A 22,547-nucleotide genomic window follows, 5' to 3' on the forward strand; every position below is an offset into this window, starting at 1 on the left:
TGGTAGCACACAAAAAATGCTGCTGTGTGCTGTCCTGCTTTTCTCTGTTATTGCTGTGTCTCGTGAGGAATACCCAAGCCAAAGTCATGCTGTTATTAGGTATATTTTCAGCAGGTTTTAGAAGAAGGAGTATTGTTGTACAATGGACTCTTTCCAGCTCTGGCTTGCAGCACAGTGCAGGTTGGATGGTCCCTGTGCAGGTCCACTTCCACCTCTGAGCAGGTCCTACCAGAGCAGATTGCTCATGGCCTTGTCCAAGTGAACCTCCAGTATCTCTGAGAGGAGAGACATATCCATGCACTCATGCACTGTTTCACCACATTTTGTGGAGATTTCTTTCCCTAGCATCAAGTTGGAATTTCCCTTGGACATCTTGGGGCTCTTGTCCCATCCTGGCACCTCCCAGAGCAGCCCAGGCGATTCCTGACCCTCACTCCTGCTGTTGGGATTATTCCATCCTCGGTGCATTTTACCTTTGTTGATCTTCCCGAGGTTTCTTACAGCTTCTCTGGTTACTCTGGGTGATGGTTTTCCCCTCCTGCATGTCTGCTCCTGCCCCCAAGTTGGTATTGTGCAGCTTTGAGCAATCTGGTTTGGTGGAAGGTGTCCCTTCCCATAGCAGGGAGTTGGAACTCCATGATCTCAAAGGTCTCTTCAAACCCAAACCATTCTGTGATTCTACAATTGTACGTTCCTGAACTTGCTAAGATCTTTTTCTAAATCTTCAATGAAGAGCTTTAGCAGTACTGCTCCCCAGGGTTGATTCTTTTTAGTGGTAATATCACTGTGGAGGTGGAAGAGTTCTCTCCTTCGATGCCAGCTTCCAGGATGGAAATCTCTATCCTCTAATTCCTGTGCAGTGCTTGACTCTCCTTTCTTCCATGCAAAATGATGGTCCAGGGAACAATGAGCTTTTCCACACTGCAAAAAAAAAACCTGCTTAAATTCATAGCATCGTCTTCTCAGCACTTCTGCACATCCTGCACATCACCACTCTGGCTGTCCTGATCTGGGAGACCCTGCAGTTTCTAGCAGTGCCTCCAGGCCTCCCCATCCCTGCCTGCCCCCCATTACAGCCAACCCCTGGATTTTGGAGCTTGTAAAGGGGTAGAAATTCCTCTGAGAGCAGAGATTGGTATGGCAGGGATTCTGCATGCAGTAAAAATAGGCTGAAATACCACTGTGCCATATCTACGGAGGCCGATGCATGAAGAAAGGAAACCTGCAGGGAAAAGGAGTGTAAGTTTTCATTATCAAAGTCATGCAGTGTGTTTCTGTTGTGGGAATACAGAGGGATTGCAAAATCTGGGGTGTGTAAGTGGTGATGAAAATGAAGCATGCAGACCTAGCACAGGGGTGAGCAGTCTCATTGTTAGAAGGACTGTTGGAGGCAATGCTGGTTAGGTTTTATTGTATTGGTTTTTTTTTTTTTTGGTTGTTTCAAGTTAGAAATGAGGAGATTCTCATTAACCTCGCTGACACTGTTTTGGTGAATTGCCAGTTGAGAGCTACCTTAGCTGTCGTGGGGAGATTGAGGCTTAGGATTTGGAAGAAGGATTTTCAGTGAGCGTATCCAAGGACGTGGAGACGAGAAGGGATGCTTGTAGGTCAAGTGAGTAAATGGGGAATGAACAGGTGCCTTGTCAATGCAATGGAGATGGTAAGGCAACACATGGAGGCATGGCAGGGATCAGCTCCACTGGATGGGCTTTTGTTAGCTGGATTTCATCTCGAGGGCCTTTTCCAGCTGAAGTTGTTCTGTGATGGTTGAAGTTGTGTGACCAGGTAATAAAAAACAGTGTTGAAGGGGAGATGCACAGAGCCTTCTTGGGAAGGTGGGAGGCTGTTGGTTTCCTTCGTGACTCATCTGAAGACTGATGGCAGATCATATCATTGCAGAAACCTCCAAAGTTATTTTCTAATTATGGTTTGGTCAGTCATTTCCAAAGCAACCAAGAGTGTGTTAGCTTGGAGGATGTGAGTGATTGGTGTGATTGATGTTACACACTCAGCCATTTGCCTGGGGTGAAGGCCATTAGGAACTGGGCTGAAGATGGACTGAGGAGCAGAGCTTGGAGGTGGAGCTGGGAAGAGGGAAACTGGAAGGTGTTCCTTGCAGGTGGTGTGCTTTGTTTGCATGTGGTCAAGGAATTGGGGTGAAGTGATAGCTTGAGTTAATAGGAGGAAGTCTGTGGTGTGGGATGGGGCAAGGAGATGAGCTGTAATAACAGCATGGGCAGAGTTGGAGCTGTTTGGTGTAAACAACAGTGGCTGTAAGGGTAGGAAGTGGCAGCAGAAGAGCATCCTGATAGTTTGGCTCATGCTGCTTCAGATAAGATAGCATTTATGGCTGATCTGTTTCATGACTGATCATATTTTCCAAAGATATTTAAGTTTCATTGGCAGGGTGTGGGTTCTGATGGTAACTAAAAGACATCTCTGTCTGACAGGGGGTTTGGAACAAGATGGTTTTTAAAGTCCCTTCCAAGCCAGACCAGCCTATGATTGTGTGATTCTATGACCTGTGTCTTTAGATATTGCCCATGCCTTTGATTCTGAAATAGAAGGAAAGGGCTCTGGGTTATTGCCTTCTCAAGGATCCTCTTGTTTTGAATGCTGTAATACCAAACAACGATTTTCTTTTCCCTTCCTTTCCCTCCAGTGGCTTAACGAAGCAAGAATTATTCAGAGACTTGTGGAGCTGATCCATTCAAGCCAGGATGAGGATGTGAGTATGGCAAGACTTGTGTTTTGTGTCTGTGGGCAGCAGGTCCTGCAAACATAAAGGGCTTTATCAAGTCATTTAGTTTTCTTTGTGCAGGAAGCAGTGAGAAGGAAGGGTGAAATACTGTGTTTGAAAGTCACAAGTTAATACACTTGGTCAGAAAGTTGAAATACAGTCACTAGTTTATGAAATGCAGTCCTCACTGTATGGAATCTTTGACTGAACTTAACTGTTCTGTTCAGGAAGATCCTCTCTTAGGTTTTGAAATCTATTAATGCTTCTAATAATTCAATGTTACATTTAGCACATGAATAATTCAGAGCGTGGTAGCACTCATACAGTGACATTAGTTTCTCTGATGGTCAGAATGAGGCAGATTGAGAAGCTAGCACTGATATGTGCTCCGTGTCATTTACAGAGGCAATCAAATGCTTCCCAGACCCTGTGTGATATCATAAGATTGAGCAGAGACCAGAGCAATCAGCTGCAGGATATACCTGAGCCTGATCCACTTCTCACTGCACTGGAATCGTAAGTACTGCTCAGGGGATTATTGCTAAACCAGCTGCTGTCATTTCTTGCCAGCTGTGTGGGAAGTAGCCATGAGCCCTTGCTTAACTGCTGACAATTATCCCAAGCATTAAATGTTGCTTTTAAGCTGGGGTGTCACTTGGCCACCTCTTCTGAGATGTCTGGGATTGTAGCTCTGTGTGAGCACAGGTTGGGGTTGATGATCTGTGAAGCACACAGCTGAAGACAAAAGCAATCAGTGTCAGTGGGTGTGCTGAGATCTCACAGTGAATTTGGTGAGAGCTGAGATCTGGTGGTGGGAGCTGAGGGAAAAGCCACATAGGCAGCTCTTAGCATTCCCATGTTTCTTCATTAGTGCCACGTGTGACTTGACATGAAGATGCATAATTGGCTTTATCGTTTCCTGGCTTCTAATTGGCAGTCAGGGATTGTGAATAGAGGTGTCATCTCTTTTGAGGCCTTTTTGACAGGAAAAAGCAGAAAAGTTGTTTTGGTTTGTAAGCTGTTCTGGCATGTTTGCACATTGTCCTGTGTAAACTACATGAAGGTAATGGGTCAATGCACTGATCACAGGAGTGGAATCCAGTGAGTTCCATCATTTGGAAACTTGGTAATTGTGGGCTTTTGTAAAGATGAACATGAACATGACCTCAAACAAGGTTCCTTTAGACCTAAAGGTCTGTTGATAGGAACGAGGTGAAACAGAAGACTTGAAGGGAATAAGACAGCATCTGTAAGCAGGGCTTAAAAATTCTGCTTTACAAATCTTGTTGGCCCAGAACTTTCCTCATTTCTGTGACGTTGCTGTCTTCTCCTGATCTGGAGCCCAGTTTTGTTCACAAAGGGCTGAGGTGGTGTGTGAGGTGCAGACAGCTCATGTGCTGCATGCAGTCACTGACAGCTGTGTTCCCTGGAAAGACATGCTGGATCATACAAGCCTGCCTCTGTAAGGAGCTGCTCTTAATAAATGCTTCATTTCCTTGATTGCACCTGCAGAAATGAGGCAGGCCTGATCTTTTGTCCCAGAGTGGTGGTTTGTTGTCAGGTAGCACGGTGTTGGGTTGTTGGTATAGACAGAATCATAGAATCATGGAGCCATTAAGGTTGGAAAAGAGCTCTGAGATCACCAAGTCCAACCCCAAGCCACCTCCACTGTGCCCATGGCACGAGCTGGCTCATCTCAACCCCCTCATCCAATGAAGATATTAAACAGGGCCAGTACTAATGCCTTGTGACTGTTGGATTGAGCTCCCTCCATCACCACAATTGCATATCTCAAGTCCTGGAAACCCTCATCAGGGACTGAACCTCATCAGGGACTGAACTTCATCAGGACTGAATGGCTCCAGAGCCCTTCAGCTGTGGGCTGAGCCTTTCTCTGCTGACTTGCTCACATACAGCTCAGGTCTGCACTGTGTGCCATGGTGCACTCACTCTGGATCTTCTCCTTTCTCATCTGAACCTCCTCCTCTCTCAGAGGCTCAGCAGAGGGACACAGAGCTGTGCCTGGGGCAGAACACTGCTGCCCATGATGAGAGCTTCTGGGGGTAGAACTCCAGCTGAGGTCCTGAGCTGCACAGAGGTTGCAGAGAGCTACAGGTGGAGGTTTGGGTCATACTGCACTCAGAGCATCTTCAGCAGCTGCTTCACCTCCTTCCCTCTCCCTCTCAGTCGCCTTCTTCTGTGGTTTTCTTTGTTGCTGTTCCATTTTCATTCACCACCTGCATTTCCACGAGATAAAGAGAAATGGTTTTGCACTTTCAAAGAGACTTTCTGAAAGTCGTTACGCCGCTTCGTTATTTCAAAGGAAAAACATTCTGAACAGAAGTGACTTTTTGCACCACACGTCTCTGCTGATGATCCCCCACTGTCACGTGGCTCATGCCTTCTCCCAGGGAGTTTTTCCAAGCATTACCAGTGACCTTTTTCATCTATGAACGGTAAATTAACCATCACTTAAGGCCACTGGGAGCCATGGCCAGAGTCACACACCCCTCCCATTCCTCCTGTCTTTAATTCATAGAATGTAGCAGATAGCAGGGAGAAGAGTGGGCTTTTACCCCGTGTTTGTAATTTAGGGTGGTCTTTGAGTGTCAAAATCATGTTTAAATGCCAGAAAAGTCCATTGTAGTCATTCCTTATGACTCCAGCATTTGTCAGTACCGTGCTTGGGGGTTCCCCCACCTTCCCTTGACACTCTCAGCGTTTGGGAGGCATCTTACCCTGCTTTAAAGGCTCAAAGAGCTGGTGAATAGCTTTGAATATTTCAAGGGAGTGGAAGCTAAGACTAATAAAAATAAGCAAATTATTTACAGTTGCCTTCTTTTGGCCTCTTCTGTTGGGTCCTGGATCCCACTGTGCCAGTGGCAGATGACACAGGTTAGCTTCCAGTGCATTTTGCCTTTCTCCTGGGATTCTGGTGGATAATTTTAGACTATGAGCTCATAGCTTCATATTGTCTTTCATAAATTAAACGAACTAAGTTAATACTTGGATTGTCTTCCAGTGTATAACAAGAGTTTTGCCTTGTTGATACCGTGTTTCAGGTTGGAGCCTCAATGTCTGTAAGGAGCTCTTGCCTTAGTGATGAGGAAGCAAGTTCCTAAACCTCGTGTAAAGCCATTTTTGTCTTTACTAAGTGCAAACTTCAGTTCAAGAAAACTCAGAAGTGGGTATTTTTGTGATTAAAGCAGCTGCTGAATGTTACTAATAGTGTAAATCTGTCTGTGCTGACCAACAGGCAGGAATGTGTGGAGCAACTCCTGAAGAATATGTTTGATGGAGAGCAGACTGAAAATTGCATAGTGAATGGAACACAGGTTCTGCTAACATTGCTGGAAACCAGGCGCTCTGGGTAAGTCAGCGTGCTTCAGTCCTGACCAGAACAATTTTAGCAATTCAAATCTAGTTTTAATTAAAGATATAGCAAAGGAGAGGTCTGGGGAGGAAGGGAGATGATGAGAATCCCACTTTTTTAAAAAGGAAGAAATAAGGAAGAATGAAGGAGGTGATGGACGATTAGGAAGACTTAACAAAGGGAAAAACAGACAGGAGATGGCACTGAGCTGACAAGTTGTTAGGCAGTCATGCACGGTTCATGGAATCATAGAATGGCCTGTGTTGAAAAGGACCACAATGATCATCCAGTTTCAACCCCCTGCTGTGTGCAGCATCACCAACCAGCAGACCAGGCTGTCCAGAGCCACATCCAGCCTGGCCTTGAATGTCTCCAGGGGTTGGGCATCCACAACCTCCTTGAGCAACCTTTTCCAGTGCCTCACCCACTGTGGTTAAGGCTGAAAAGCTGAGGTACTGCATCCTCTGTGCCTTGTGCCCTGCATCTCTGAGGGTTTATGAGTTCCATGTGCCATGTAGGCTGTTGGTGCCTTGCTGAAATGAAAGCATTTCTCTTAATCCAACATGAGGTTGTGCTGTTGGAAGGGACTACTGATAGTCACAGTGTGCTGCTGACCAGCAGAGATGTGAGCCTAACTGCTTGGTTAGTATCCTTTAGTAAACTTCTGGAGTGCTTGTTACCATTTTTCACACATGGCACAATTTATTCTTTGAATATCTATGAAGTTTGAGAACCCAGAAAGCACTGCAGCAATTTGTCTTTGTCAGCCCTGCAGACAGCTTCTCCTCTGCCTTCCCACTCATCTCATTCACAATTTTGATTATGTGAATATCATCTTGCAAATAACTTAATAATATGATTATGCACTTACCTTCAGTGGCTGTCAGTTATTCTTCACATTCAGAGTTATTTTTCAAGAGAAAATAACCAACATGGGCAGTGTGAGTGGAGACCTTTTTAAGGTTTGGTCAAACCCTGACTATGTTTTCTTTGTTACAGGGTGGAAGGACTGATGGACTCATACACTCAGGGATTTGAAAGGTCTTACACTGTCAATAGCAGCATCTTACATGGCATTGAACCGAGGCTAAAAGATTTCCACCAGCTGCTGCTCAGCCCTCCCAAGGTAACGTGGCTCAGCCTTCCTCAGGAGCAAACAGCTGCTGGCTGGACATGGGGGTTTCCTCATCCTTACTCGTGGGCTTTGTGGGTATTTTCTGAAAGCACCACTTGCTGGCCAGGCAAACTCTACCTTAAATCTTTTCAAGAAAGATTCACACTTCAGGTTTGTAATTCAAGTGCTAGGAAGTTCAGGCAAAGTGCAGGGTTTTGCACTTGGGCTGGAGGAATCCCAGGCATATATACAGACTGGGAGGAGCAGTGCTTGAGAGCAGCCCTGCAGAGAAGGACCTGGAGGTCCTGGTGGATGAAGAACTGAACAGGAGCCAGCAGTGTGCTCTTACAGCTTGGAAAGCAAATGGGATCCTGGGCTCCATCAGCAGAGGGGTGGCCAGCAGGGACAGGGAGGGGATTGTCCCTCTCTGCTCTGCCCTCGTGAGGCCCCATCTGCAGCACTGCGTCCAGGTGTGGGGTCCCCAGTACAAGAAAGACAGGGAACTGTTGGAGAGGGTCCAGAGGAGCCACAAAGATGATCAGAGGGCTGGAGCACCTCCACTACAAAGACAGGGTGAGGGAGAGAGAAGGCTGCGGGGTGACTCACTGCAGCCTTCCAAGACCTAAAGGGAGCCTACAAAACAGGAGGGGAGTCAACTCTGTGAAAGGGTAGATAACTGCAGGACAAAGGGAAATGGTTTGAAGTTGAAGAAGGGCAGATTGAGGTTGGATGTCAGGCGGAAGTTCTGTACAGAGAGAGTGGTGAGGTGCTGGAACAGCTGGCCAGAGAGGCTGTGGATGCCCTGTCCATCCCTGGAGGTGTTCAAGGCCAGGTTGGATGGGGCCGTGGGCAGCCTGGGCTGCTATGAAATGTGGAGGTTGGTGGCCCTGCCTGTGGTTGGGAGATTGGATCTTCATGATCCTTGAGGTCCCTTCCAACTCAAGCCATTCTGTGATTCTATGAAGTAGGCAGTGGGATTTGGAAGGCAGTGCATCCAAGTGAAGCCAAAAGCAGAGGGATGTGGCTAATGGCTTCGGTGGAAGTGGTGAGGGGACACAGAGGAGGGAACCTGGAGTCAGTGGGCGTTCTGATCTCTTCAATTTGTGAAGTTCAGACCTCACAGTGCTCCCAGGATGCTGCCGAGTGGGAAGATGCCATAGGTTTGCCTGCAGAGAGTATTTATGTAAGAAGACATGGTGGTTCTATTTAGTCAAACAGTCGTGCATCTGCAATGGGGGAAGCGTTGACCTTCACTGATGTTCTCCACCTCCTTTTCTCTGATAGAAAACAGCAATCCTGACTACAATTGGAGTCCTGGAGGAGCCGCTGGGCAACGCTCGTCTTCACGGATCTCGCCTGATTGCTGCTCTGCTCCACACAAACACTCCCAGTATTAATCAGGAACTATGCAGACTCAGTACCATGGATTTATTACTTGTGAGTAACACGGCGTGGCACTGTGAAGGGTGAGGGGGGGAAATGGCTTCAGGCTGAGAGTGTTTTTGCTTTTCTTTTGATCTCTTGGGCACAGATTGGTTTGTGTCATGTGTGCTGGTTATGTTATGTCCCTATTATGATAAAGGAAGGTGAGCAGGCAGTTAATGGGGCAGTGTTCTGATATCATTTGATTGTCAAAAGTGGGAAGATGTATCCATAGTGACTTTTTTTGTTTCTCATTTTATTCCAGGACTTATTTTTTAAATACACGTGGAATAACTTTTTGCATTTTCAAGTGGAATTGTCCATAGCAGCTATTCTCTCACACTCTGTGCAAGAGGGAAGAACTACTGCCAATGACCCAGAAAGCAGAGAAGAGGTGCTGAATGGAAACGTGACCACGGAGAACCAAGAAACTCCAGAAAACAACACAGAGAATATCATGGTTACTCATGTGAGTCAGGTCACGTCACCAGGGAATTTCAGAACCACAGAATGGCCCAGGTTGGAAGGGACCTCAAGGATCATGAAGCTCCAACCCCCCAACCACAGGCAGGGCCACCAACCTCCACATTTCATAGCAGCCCAGGCTGCCCACGGCCCCATCCAACCTGGCCTTGAACACCTCCAGGGATGGACGGGGCATCCACAGCCTCTCTGGCCAGCTGTTCCAGCACCTCACTGCTCTCTCTGTACAGAACTTCCCCCTGACATCCAACCTCAATCTTCCCTCCTTCAACTTCAAACCATTTGTCCTGCTGTTATCTCCCCTTTCACAGAGTTGACTCCCCTCCTGTTTGTAGGCTCCTGAAAGGCTGCAATGAGGTCACCCCACAGCTTTCTCTTCTCCAGGCTGAACAAGCCCAGCTCCCTCACCCTGTCTTTGTAGTGGAGGTGCTCCAGCCTCTGATCATCTTCATGGCCCTCCTCTGGACCCTCTCCAACAGCCCCCTGTCTTTCTTGTACTGGGGGCCACACACCTGAACGCAGTACTGCAGATGGGGCCTCACGAGGGCAGAGCAGAGAGGGACAATCCCCTCCCTGTCCCTGCTGGCCACCCCTCTGCTGATGGAGCCCAGGATCCCATTTGCTTTCCAAGCTGTAAGAGCACACTGCTGGCTCCTGTTGAGTTTTTCACCCACCAGGACCCCCAGGTCCTTCTCTGCAGGGCTGCTCTCAAGCACTGCTCCTCCCAGTCTGTATATATGCCTGGGATTCCTCCAGCCCAAGTGCAGCCTGGTTGATGCAGTCTGAACTTGCATTAAGAAGGAGATGATGTGACACACTGTCCAAGAGCACAGAATTCATTTAGAAGTGTTTAGATATCATTCGTTCTGTCAGTTCTGGTGGGAACTGCATTTACTTTTGTGAATGCATTTTAGCATCCAGTTACAAAATAAACACACAATCAATCTCACGTAATTGGCTCTGAATCCCTTTTTTGTTCCATCATTTTAATAAAGGCACATGTAAAATTGGCCCACACAAGAAAATGATGATAACTGCAACTAGCTGACCACATTTTAGCTTCTCTCATGTGGTCCTAATGATGAAAACTTCTTGTTGTATTTGTAAAATGACAGCAGCGTTCTTCATTGCTGCTGTTGTGAAGCCCGGAACAGACTGAAGCTGTTGGTAGGTTTTGTTGTTTTCTTTGGATCCTCTGCATAAGATACAAGGAGAAAGAAGAAACTTGAGCTCTTGAGAAAGATAAGTGCTGAACTTCAAGTTCTTGCTCTGTCACAGTGAAGGAGTGGAGAGAAGTCCCTGCAGTTCAGTACAGATTTCTGAAGGCATTGAGTCTTTCTATGGCAAACTTCTGAACTCCTATCTCTTTTTTTTTCCTCCAGTTGTTCCAGAAGTGCTGCTTAGTGCAAAGGATACTGGATGCCTGGGAAGCTAACGACAAAATACAGTAAGTAAAGGGTTTGGGACTCAGAATGCTATGTTCTAAGGCTGCAGGCATTGAATATTCCCACAAGATATTACTTCAGTTACTTAAAGTCAGTGCAGTCTGCTCAGCAGCACGGATAGGGTGCAGCAGTTTATAGGGAGGAAAAGAAGATTGCTGCTGTCTGCTGGCTTGGGGTGTGAAACCCCAGGTCTGCACCCAAAAGGCTGTAGCTTCACTCTAGAAACTCATTTCCAGGTGTTAATTTCATTTGAATAGTTCTACACTCTGAATTTGGGGTGCAGGTTGGAGGGCTGTCCCTTGCTGCAAGTAGGTACCCTTACTGCAGTTACAGCTTTGCTTCAGCTCTGGCTGCTGCACACAGGTCTCAGAGCAAGGGCAGGACTTGGGGATCAACTCTTCATAAGGGTAGGCAGGACAAAGGGGAAATGGTTTGAAGTTGAAGGAGGGAAGATTGAGGTTGGATGTCAGGGGGAAGTTCTTTACAGGGAGAGTAGTGAGGTGCTGGAACAGCTGGCCAGAGAGGCTGTGGATGCCCCGTCCATCCCTGGAGGTGTTCAAGGCCAGGTTGGATGGGGCCGTGGCAACCTGGTCTGCTATGAAATGTGGAGGTTGGTGGCCTTGTATGAGGCGGGGTGGTTGGATCTTCATGATCCTTGAGGTCCCTTCCAAGCCATTCTGTGATTCTATTACTTCAGAGTGCACAGTGCAGCAGCTCAAAATGAATTCCCATCCCGTTAACATCCATGGAGAAATGGAAGTGTTCCATGCTGTGTGAGCAGCTAGGAAGGAAGGCTTTACTTTAAGCTGGAGACATAGCAGTGTTAGCTAGAAGCTCCTCGTGAGGGTTTCATGTTCCTGTGCTTCAATTCCCACCCAGCAATGTTATTTGTGGTGGCAGTGTGAATTCTTACTGCTGCTTGGGGTCTCTTGTTACCTTTGTGCTTTTCTTTGCAGGGCAGAAGGGGGAATGAGGCGAGGCAACATGGGCCACCTCACCCGCATCGCCAACGCCGTGGTGCAGAACATGGAGAAGGGCCCCATGCACACCCAGATCAGTGAGTTCATCAAAGGTACGTTCCTCTGTTCTGCTGGTTTGTCCTCGATGAAATAATTGGGAAAAGGCCTTATTGCCCTTTATTTTGTGAGGGTACCTTTTTGAAAGAAAAGACTTTCTCGATAAGCGCCATACATTCACATAACAAACCAGCATTTCAACCAAATTTCAGCTGCTCTTTGTTTTCATGCAGTCATTTCAAAACGGTCAGAACTTTGCTTTTACACCTAGAGGCTGAAGGTAACCACACTGTAACAAAGATTGCTTCTTCCCAGAGCTACCTGAGGACTGCAGAGGGAGATGGGAGAGCTTTGTAGAAGAGACGCTGACAGAAACAAACAGGAGGAATACGGTGGATTTGGTGAGGGCAGTAATGCACATTTCAGTGAGGTCTGCTGTCTTCTGGGTTGTCTTTAATAAAAAAAAAGGAACAATACTGCCAGTCTTCTTCCTCTGTTTGACTCTACGAAGGCAGTGTATCTAAACATATGTGTTCTGCAGTAATGCAGCAACCTTCACACGTGTTGGCAAGCTCTATTCTGTGTTTCTGTGTTACTCCTGGGACAGTTTCTGCCCTCTAGGTAGTTTTGTCTTTGTCTGTTTTTGCATGGTGGTATTTGAGCTTTCTTAGCTTTCCCTTATGCTTGTTTTCTCTGCTTCTTTCAGGTGAGCACTCACCATCTGCACTCATCCAGTGAGGATGAAGACATTGAGAGTGCTTTTCCCAATGAACTTTCTCTCCAGCAGGTGAGCTGACAACTCATTCCTTGCTGCTCCTAGGGAGTTTGCTTCTCCAATTCTCCCTTAATCCTTCCTATTATGGAACAGCTTCATTCACTCTGTCACTCTGTCAGTGTGTTCAGCCTTTCAGCATCTTTCCATTATAGTTACTTAAATGGCAGATTTCAATCTAGACTCCAGCCAGGAATAAATCTGGCTCAGGCTGCGTCCAAGTCCCAGATACAGGATGTCTCTCCAATCCCTGCATATTTCTTTCTCTTTTCCTGGTTCTCTGCACAGTAGTGGGTTGAGTGATCCTGATTCTATAGATGAGCTGCAGCTCGTTGCTGTAGGTCCCTGCCAGCAAGGTGGTTTGTGTCAGCTGCCTGCAGCGGAATTGGTTTCTGCTTCCCCTTGAGCTGTAAAGACTTCTGTTAAAAAATTGAGAGAGCCATACTAAGATGTGAGAAAAGAGCAATAAGAGCAGTAAAAAGCCTTGAATTAAAAAGAAATGGGGGAAATTGAAGGTTCACTTGAATTTAGCAAAGACCTCAGGTTCCTCAGAGTCTGATGAAGGGCCATCAAACATTTGGAAGCAGCTTTTCAGGCTGAAGAACTCAGGCAAGCTCCTCCCCACCACTTTTGACATTAAGAACATTGACAGAAAACAGAAGTATCAACCTATTTAGTGGGAGGCTGCTGCTGGGGATTAGAAAGACAATCACAGTCTGAAATGTGGTGAAGGGTAAAAAAGATCTGAAAGCAGGTTGTTGTTGTTGTTGTTGTTATCTCTGTCCAGATACTGCTGCTGGCTGCACTGCCCTTGCAAATACCTTCCCCACACCTGTGGGGTCATGACAGAGCTGCAGGGTTGGGGGTCCTCAGCTGGAGCTGCAGTGTGCTGACTGCCAGTATGCAGAATTATCCTCCAATGGGAGAAACAAGCTAAAAAATACAGAAGTGGGAGATGGTACATAGAGGAAAAAGGAATTGTTTTCATAAATGGAGAATGAGGTGTGAATGAATAGGCAAAAATGTGACCAAATCAATGTCTGGGCAGCCTGGCTATGAGATGGAGGGCAGAGGGCCTGAGCAGCTATGAGATACAGAAGTGCCTTCTGGGTGTGTGTTGTGCCTGAAGTGCTCCAGTTGCCCAGTAGCTCTTTGTGGGTTCTGTTCTCAGGCCTTCTCTGAGTACCAAATCCAGCAGATGACAGCAAACTTCGTGGATCAGTTTGGCTTTAATGATGAGGAGTTTGCTGACCAGGATGATAATATCAAGTAAGTGTACACAGCTCCAAGAGGCTTCTGTCTGGCGTTTACACCACTCTGCATCTCATCTTTCTTTTCTCTTCTGGTTTTAAAGTGAAGCTGGCTCTGCACCTTGTTTGGTGTGACACAAAAACCAAAGTGTGATCAGCAGATTGGGAAACACCCAACGTCTTTTTCACAGCATTGCTTTTGATAGGAGTCACCCAGCAGTGCTTGTAGCACCATGGAGAAGCACTTCTTCATTCTGGAGAGAAACCTTTTTAATAAAACATGCAGTTATTACTCAGCCACGTTCTAGAATAAATGGAATCGTACAAAAAGCGAAGCATTAGAGCTAACTCCAGGCAATTACACAGATATTCTCCAGTGGCATTAAGTCCTCACTGAAATTAGGAGTGGAGGAATGGTGTTCTAATGATAGCCACAGAAAAAATTAGCCATTTATTCCCATATGAATAAGGAAATGTAGATAAGCTGGGAGCAAATCACAGCTGAAAGGAGGCAGATCGGGTTGAACGTAATGTTCCGTGGCTGCTGAACTGAGTGCTATGGAAGAACTGCTGCAATCTGGTTAAAGCTGCAGCGTTGTTTTCCCACCCTACAGAGGGTGCAGAGGAATTTGCTGGGACTGCAGCTGTCCTGTTTGCCTACAGTGATTTGGAAGCTCTGAGCTTCTGCTGTTACATTTATTGACACAAGAGAGCTCCAGAAGGATCCTGAGTTGGTACAGGCCTGCAGTCTCCAAGGTCTGCTTTCCAGAAATCCCATCCAAAAGGAATGCTGGTGCTCCATAGGCAACTTTCATCCCAGCTGCTCCATGCCCTCTGCATTCCATCAGTAAAACACTTTGTCAGATACAAACTTGCATATTTTCAGAGCTAAGAATCAAGCTTCAACGTCCTGGCGATGTGCGTGACGAGGATTTTTGCTGATCAGCCTTCTGGAAAGGAAAATAGCACTGTCTGAATGTAGAAATACAGCAGAGAAGAACTGCATGAGCCCACGCTGTGACAGCAGTGTGGAGTTCCTTGACCTGCAGCACCCTCTGCTGTTCTTACAGCAGACACTCTTGAGTCTCAATGGGAAACTGGGTTATGTGATGATATTTGTTGGCCATGTTTGTGTCCCAGTAATGAGTCAGGGGTGTGGAACCACTCAGATTCTCTGAGGTTCATGGAATTCTGCTAAGAACAGGCAGGTGTAGCCCCTCTGGGTATTGCTGGGTCTGTGCCCACTATGTAGGATCCAGTCTCTCCCCTGGGTCTTGTCTCATATTGAGGAATCCTTGGTGGATGTAGGACTGGAATTGCACAGCAGTTGGATTCAGCTCCTTCTGTTGTTAATGAATTGAGGCTCTGTTGTGTTTTCATATCAGCTTTGATTCAGCTGGAAAGACTCGGTGAAAAATGTGGAGGCTGCCTTTGTACTGCATAAATAACATTAAGAGCTGCAGAGTAACAGCCAGACATTGCCAGAGGTGCCATGCAGGTACTAAGCAGACCTAGGAGTGAATATCCCACACTGTTATTGTCATGTTATTTCCAAATATTCAAAAATAGGAGATAATCTTTCATCTCAAGAAGCAGAAACCATCACATTGAATAAAGCAGTGAGCAGGGGCAGGCTGCCCTCTGGCTCCTGCTGGGGCTGCAGCAGTGCTGCCATCACTCCCTACCATCACTGAAGGCTCTCCCTTTTCTTTTTGCAGTGCTCCTTTTGACAGGATTGCAGAGATAAACTTCAACATAGATGCAGATGATGACAGCGTAAGTGGATATTTTGGGATGTTTTGTGTAATGGGATGCATTCTAGCAAGCTGGTTCACCTTTGAATCAACCAGTGGTGTTTTGAAGTTCAAAACATCTGCAGGAATTGCAAAGGTGCTCCAGTGCCTGCATGCAGTTAAGGATCTCAGGGTGTGAAATGAACCCTCCTGGTTTTTTGCCTTGGTGCAGATCTTCAAAACCAGTCCTCCTCTTTATGTCAGAAGAATTGTATTCTCTCCCCTTCTGCAGTGTAAATCTGTTGTCCTTGTTCTTACTTTGATGATCTTTCCATATATGATTAGGAAACATTACACATAGAGGGTTGGGATTGTCATGGGTCTGAATATTGCTGTGCTTTGTTTTGCTTCTTCTGTTTTACTGTCCTGCATACCCACTGAAGAAGCTGAAGACTGGCTTACAGAGGTGGTTCCAGAGTCACCTGGCCAAGCTTTGCTTTGATCAGTGCTGAGACTTAGGTGTCCTCATCTTCCTTTTTCACTTGCACTGTACCATTAGTACAGTATTCTCCCTCTGGCTGCCATAGGCATTGCTCTGTAGGTACAAAAAATCGGATTTCTTGGTGGAACTTCCAGCCACGCCTGCAGCCACCAGGAGCTGCTGACAGCTTCTGAGAAGGCAGCTGTGTGCAGGGTAGAATTTCAGCACAGCCATTCTTAGGGGAGTGCACCATCTGGAAATGAGAATCCTCTTTGCTTTGGGGCAGTGTTGGTGAGACACTGTTGTGTGTCCTTCTCGATGTCCCTGGTGTTGCTGCTTCTGCCTGGGTTGGGCTTCAGTGCTGTTGCACTTCTGAGGGCTGCTTGGGATGCAAAGACAGCATGAGATGTATGGTTAAATGCAGGCAGGGAACACTTTCCTGGTATTATTTGTGTACAAATGCTGCTGAACGAGCCTGTTACCATCAAAGCTGTTGTTTCTGTCTCCATTGACTGAATGGATTGTGATCTCTTTATGATACTGTTTCAGCCTAATGCTTCCCTCTTTGAAGCCTGCTGCAATGAGCGAATCCAGCAATTTGATGATAACGAGGAAGAAGAAGATATCTGGGAAGAGAAGGAGATAACCTATGCAACACAAGTTAAATCGAGGACGAGGTAAGGAGAAATGGAAGGATCTTTCCTCACCTTGGGGCAGGGGAAGGTTGGAAGCATTGGAAGGCTGAGGGTAGCAGGAAGAACATTCTTGTTCAAAGTGTCTAAAGAAGACAAATCATGTTTTGCATGAGAATGAGTGACATCCCCCAGCACTGCAAATCACTGTCAGCTTTTCATCCCTTTGTTACAGTCAGTTCCTATGTAAAGTCACTTCTGTAACTGTAAATCCAAAAATATGATTAAATGAGACAGGACAAATGGTCAAGACCGATGGTTATTATTTGCCTAGCATTAAAAATCAGATTGCCTTGATAGGGTACACAAATGATCACAAACCTCTGCTCCTCTCATTTGCTGCCCTTTGTCTGCTCGTATCACTCTCCAGCCCTGAGACATCACTGCAGTTTAATTCCCCTTAGGACTCTGCAAACAGGTTTTGACAAGCAAAGCACTCAGGGCCATTAGAGGAAATATCTTAAGAAGTGCCCAGCTGAGCCTTGCATCTTTTTGGGAACTGAGCTCTACAGAAGGGATTTAGCATCACTTGGTCAGCAGCCAGGTTCTGCTTTCTCCCTGGGGCGGGGAGGGATGAATTGGCTGCTGCCAGGGGTTTACTGACTCTTGAGTTCTCTGATTTAGGTTTGGAGCATCTCAGGCCTCAGAGAGTTCATCAAAAAGTGATCTCGAGAACGGAGATCACGATGGCAGCGTGGACTCAGAAGAAGAGGAGGAGACAGAACAGCAGGTGCCTTCTTCCTCAGCCAACAGCAACAAGAGCAATGCTGCAGAGCAAAAAGAGTCCAACTCTTCTGAAGGTAAAGAGTTTAAAACAGCATCATCCTGTTTGAAGTGACATCTGTAACCATCTCTGCCAGACAGCAGCTTGCAGGTTGCCTCTTTTCCATGGCTGTTCCATAATTTCACCTGTACAGATGAGAAGAGTGTAATTCAGTCTTTGTTTTTTTTGCCTCTGACACCCACCCTTGAGGTGCCCATCAGAAGGCTGGAAATAAACCAGTTTTTCCCCTACCACGATGCAAGTGGGGCTGTGTAAGTTCATGAGACACAGTGTTATCAGCAGAAGAAATTCAGCCAACAGAAATAAAGGGACAGGACTGTTTTCCCAGTAGTTCTTTACCTACTGTCGGTGCAAACCTTTTCTGTTTTAAAAAAAAGGTTTCTTTTTCTAAGTGATATCTCTAGATCTGTGATAGTGAGCACAGTCTGCTCCTGTAATCAGCTCCATGCACACGGGTTTGTATCCAGACCTCTGTAGTCCTTCTTTATTTCTTGAGAAAAGAGGATGAAAAATGCCTTGAGAAAATTATTATGGAATCATAGAATGGTTTGGGTTGGAAGGGACCTTTGAGATCATGTAGTTCCAAGCCCCTCCTATAGGCAGGGACACCTCCTTCTTAGACCAGGTTGCTCACAGCCCCATCCAGCCTGGCCTTGAATGCTTCCAGAGAGCATCCACGACCTCTGTAGGCAACCAAAGCATCTCACAGTAAGAATTTCATCCTGATATTTACTCTAAATCTCCCCTCTTGCACTTTAAAGACATTTCCCCTCGTGTTGAAGCTGCAGGAATGATAGACAGGAATAAAAGATATTCTAGTGAACAGAGAGCAGACTGAGATCTTAAACACCACGTTGCGTGCTTAGTTTTATTTGAGATCTCTTCTGTGATACCAAACGTTGCATCAGTTCCCCACCTGAGGTTGCCAAATATGAACAGTGAGTGATTGAAATGGTTGGAAACCTCACTGCTGAGGTTTTGACAAGAAACTGTGGTTCTTGCACAGATCTCAGCTGAGAAGAATGAAGAAATCCATCAAGTCGTTTTGCTTAATTGTTGCCTCTCTCTTATGGATAACATTAATATTAATCAGATTTCCAAGCTGTAAGCTGCAGCTTCCCAAGGACTGAGGAGTGCTGTTGGATGATCTCTTGAATTCCTTTGTTGCTTTGGGGTGAATCTGGGGGCAGCTGATGCTCTGGAAGCCCCAGTGTGCTGTTGTTTGCCCTCAGGTTCTGGGTGGACCGCAGTGTTTGAGCCTGTCAGCTCGAAGCCCCCCACCCCCTGCGTGGCCATGGATGTTGGATCCAGTGTGTGGGACTCAGCAGCCCCAGAGAATGCTGCACCAGAGAAGGGGTGGGCCAAGTTCACAGACTTCCAGCCTTTCTGTTGGTAAAGTCCAGTTCTTTTTGTTTCTTTTTAACTTCAGAATGAAAAAATACGTAAAGTTACGATGATCAGAATTTTTTCTCCTTGCCTTCCCCCTCCCTTTGCTGCCTGTTTTGTATTATAATGTTGTCTGAGTGCTCTGCGTCGTGGCACCATGCTTCCCTTTACCTTCCAGTCCTTCTAACTACTGGTAGCACACGTGCCTTGTGGCACAGGAGCAGCACATGTCCCATAACTACTGCTACACCAAGACAGCAAAGAATTAAAAAACAAAAGGGAAATTAATACATTTTTTCACACTTATGAAGATGTCAGAAAGGAACAGTGCCCTAAAGCCTTTTTCAGGGTCTCTTGGAAGCATAGCCAGGATTTCTGGACTTCATTCTCAAGGTGTTTTTCCCCTTTCCATTCTCTACTCAGCTCTGAATCAGGCCCACGGTGCAGTTCTCCTGCAGACACAGAAAGCAGTGATTCGGATGGCAACCCGAAGCAGAGTCAGGACAAGAACTGTAAGTGAGAACATTACAAAGGAGATGCATTATTTGTGCTGTTTGAAGCACTCTGAGCCTGCTGGGGAGAGCTTCCCACCTGCGCCATCTGCCTTCCCTTACTTTTGAAGGCTGTTTTTGTTCAATCAGGGAAAACAGTGACTCAGAAATCCCAAATGTTCATTGGGGTTCAGCAAGCAGAGGATGAACTTTGAGTTAGTAAGAATTGATGTCACAGAGGCAATTTATTTGTCAACTATTCAGAAAAAAAGAAACCCTATTTTTATCTGTGTGTTTAATTGTAAAATTACCAAAAATTAAAAGGATGTGATAACTTATCAGTAGTTGTGCCACGTCCATTGGTTAACTTCAGCCTGGTTGCCTTCCCTCCTCCTTCCTGAGTTAAAATGAAGGACTTTGATGGAACCAAACTCAGCTCTGTGGTTGGTGGACGGGACTGCAGTGGAGAGCACAGTGCATTCTTCTGCCACGTGCAAAAGCACCTCAGGATCCCGTGGGTTTTTTTGGGGCACACTGCTGACTCATGATCAGCCTGCTGGCCACCAGGACCACCAGGTCTTTCTCTGCAGAGCTCCTTTGCAGCAGCTCAGCCCCCAACCTGTCCTGATGCTGCAGCTGCTCCTCCCCAGGTTCAGGACCCTGCAGCACCATTGCTGAACCCCATCAGGTTCCTTTCTGCCCCACTCTCAGCCTGCCCAGTTTCCTGAATGGCCCTGTAGGATGTCAGCCGATCTTCCCAGCTTTGTGCCATAAGCAAACTCCAAGTGAAGAGCACTGCTGTTTGTGCTGAATGCAGACATGAGGTGGCAGGACTTTCTCAATGGAAAATGCTGATTTCTTCATCTTTTTTTTTTTTTTTTTTAAATTAATCTCAGAATCACACAGAATCACAGAACGGCCCAGGTTGGAAGGGACCTCAAGGATCATGAAGATCCAACCCCCCAACCACAAGCAGGGCCACCAACCTCTACATTCCATAGCAGCCCAGGCTGCCCAGGGCCCCATCCAACCTGGCCTTGAACACCTCCAGGGATGGACGGGGCATCCACAGCCTCTCTGGCCAGCTGTTCCAGCACCTCACCGCTCTCTCTGTACAGAACTTTCCCCTGACATCCAATCAATTTTCCCTTCTTCAACTTCAAACCGTTTCCCCATGTCCTGCTGTTATCAACCCTTCCAAAGTTGATTCCCCTCCTGTTTGTAGGCTCCCTTTAGGTACTGAAGGCTGCAATAAGGTCACTCCACAGCCTCCTCTTCTCCAGGCTGAACAAGCCCAGCTCCCTCACCCTGTCTTTGTAGGGAAGGTGCTGCAGCCTCTGATCATCTTCATGGCCCTCCTCTGGACCCTCTCCAACAGCTCCCTGTCTTTCTTGCACTGGGGGTCCCACACCTGGACGCAGTGCTGCAGATGGGGCCTCACGAGGGCAGAGCAGAGAGGGACAGTCCCTTCCCTGTCCCTGCTGCCCACCCCTCTGCTGATGGAAAAGTTAACCTCATGCACTGCGTTTTGCATCCCTGTGCATCCTCAAGGTCACCCCTGGGGGTTTCTGTTGGGTCTTTTGGTTCTGCACAGTGCCCCATTTGCTCCCCACAGTCAGCACAGCCTCTCCCTGCGTCTGGAACGTCTGCGTCACGCGGAAGGCACCGCTGGTGGCTTCAGACAGCAGCTCCTCAGGCGGCTCAGACAGCGAGGATGAGGATGAGAAAGGAGATGCCATCACAGAGACCATCAGCACGGGTGCAGGCCAGGAAACAGTCAAGCTGACGATGGATGCGAAGAACGAGAAGGCCGTTTTCACCAGGTGGGAATGGAGTCACTCAGGGGGAGCTCAGAGCAGTCTTAACCCATTGTGTTGGTGGGGATTGGTGTCATCTTCCTCATAGATCCCAAGTGTCTTGAGTGAGGATGTCTCACAGCTTCCTTGTCGAAGGGGTTCTGCTTTAATAAAATGTTTATTGCAGGTTTGTTGTAAGAAATGTGCGTGGCTCATCGTAGCTCATGTCACCCATCTGTCCTCCTTGCTGTGCAGGAGGTTCAGGACTGTGCTGGTGGTGAGGATCATAGAATCCCAGAATAGTGGGGTTGGAAGGGATTTGTACATCATAGAGCCATAGAATGCTTGAGTTGGATGGAACCTTATAGACCATGGAGTCACAGAATGATTGGGTTGGACCTTATAGGCCAGAAAGTGGTTGGGCTGGAAGGGACCTTATGGACCATAGGTTGTTTGGGTTGGAAGAGATCTTATGGACCACAGAGCCATAGAATGGTTGGGTTGAAAGGGTTCTTAAAGTAATAGAGCCAGAGGATGGCTTGGGTTGGGTCTGAGGAGTCCTAAAAGATCCTAGATCCAGAGGATGACTTGGGTTGGTTCTGAAGGGTCCTTAAAGATCATAGAGCCATAGAGTGGTTGGGTTGGAAAGGACCTTATAGACCATAGCATGATTGGGTTGGAAGAGATCTTATGGACTATAGAGCCATAGAATGGTTGGGTTGGAAGAGTCCTTAAAGGTAATAGAGCCAGAAGATGGCTTGGGTTGGGTCTGAGAGGTCCTTAAAGATCATAGATCCAGAGGATGACTTGGGTTGGGTCTGAAGGGTCCTTAAAGATCATAGACCCATAGAGTGGTTGGGTTGGAAAGGACCTTATAGACCACAGAATCAGAGTATGGTTGGGTCTGAAGGAACCATATAGATCATAGAGCCATGGAATGGTTGGATTGGAAGGAACTTTACTGATCACATGGAATGGTTGGGTTGGAAGGGTGTTTATAGGTCATAGAGCCACAGAATGGTCGGGTTGGAAGGGACCTTATAGGCCATGGAATGGTTGGGCCATGGAATGGTTGGGCTGGATGGGTCTTCATAGACCACAGAGCTACAGAATGGTTGGGTTGGAAGGGAACTTACAGACCATAGAGATAAGGAATGGCTGGGTTGGTGCAGGGTCTGGCATAGAATGTGTGCTGCTGTGCAGGAGAGCACTGACATGCCTCCAGCTGTCATTGTTCCCTCATTCTCAAGGTGATATATTGTAAGCAATAAAAGATGAATGGTGCACAGTGCCCCCAAAAGATGTCAGTTCCTGCTTGGCTGGGGGCTGCAGAGCAGTGTCATGGGGAAGAAGTGAGATTGCAGAACTAGGTAACATTCTGGGAGAAACTTCCAACTGGAAGTTTGGATCTTCTTCCAAATGTTTAAGCAACTCTGAATTTATTTCTTAATAAGGACACCAGTTTTAATTTTTGCTGTCTGTTTCAAGTAGCCTTTACTCTTTTGTACTTGCAATGAGTGAGATTCTGGAGCTGTGCTCACTGTAACTGCAGCTGTTATGGTAAATGGA

The 22,547-nt window shown here is 46.7% G+C and overlaps 1 protein-coding gene across 5 annotated transcripts in view; it reads left to right on the plus strand.

Moving 5' to 3' along the window:
• PPP6R2 (protein phosphatase 6 regulatory subunit 2) overlaps window positions 1-22,547 on the plus strand; it is a 71,688-nt gene that overhangs the window by 41,252 nt on the left and 7,889 nt on the right. For all 5 annotated transcript variants that reach the window (XR_016460745.1, XR_016460747.1, XM_090127948.1 and 2 more), the window contains exons 6-22: window positions 2,663-2,728; window positions 3,144-3,256; window positions 5,997-6,110; window positions 7,113-7,239; window positions 8,512-8,664; window positions 8,915-9,118; window positions 10,515-10,579; window positions 11,534-11,649; window positions 11,909-11,994; window positions 12,300-12,380; window positions 13,537-13,634; window positions 15,334-15,391; window positions 16,379-16,506; window positions 17,146-17,321; window positions 18,538-18,697; window positions 19,115-19,203; window positions 20,798-21,005. Coding sequence is in view for 3 of the 5 variants with exons in the window: in XM_090127948.1 (XP_089984074.1) it covers window positions 2,663-2,728; window positions 3,144-3,256; window positions 5,997-6,110; window positions 7,113-7,239; window positions 8,512-8,664; window positions 8,915-9,118; window positions 10,515-10,579; window positions 11,534-11,649; window positions 11,909-11,994; window positions 12,300-12,380; window positions 13,537-13,634; window positions 15,334-15,391; window positions 16,379-16,506; window positions 17,146-17,321; window positions 18,538-18,697; window positions 19,115-19,203; window positions 20,798-21,005 (2,042 nt within the window). In the remaining 2 variants the exon portion in view is untranslated. The remainder of the gene's footprint in view (window positions 1-2,662; window positions 2,729-3,143; window positions 3,257-5,996; window positions 6,111-7,112; window positions 7,240-8,511; window positions 8,665-8,914; window positions 9,119-10,514; window positions 10,580-11,533; window positions 11,650-11,908; window positions 11,995-12,299; window positions 12,381-13,536; window positions 13,635-15,333; window positions 15,392-16,378; window positions 16,507-17,145; window positions 17,322-18,537; window positions 18,698-19,114; window positions 19,204-20,797; window positions 21,006-22,547) is intronic.

The sequence above is a fragment of the Phasianus colchicus genome, chromosome 1 (genome assembly GCF_987193195.1).
Source record: "Phasianus colchicus chromosome 1, bPhaCol1.hap1.1, whole genome shotgun sequence".
NCBI classification, from domain to species: Eukaryota; Metazoa; Chordata; class Aves; order Galliformes; family Phasianidae; genus Phasianus; species Phasianus colchicus.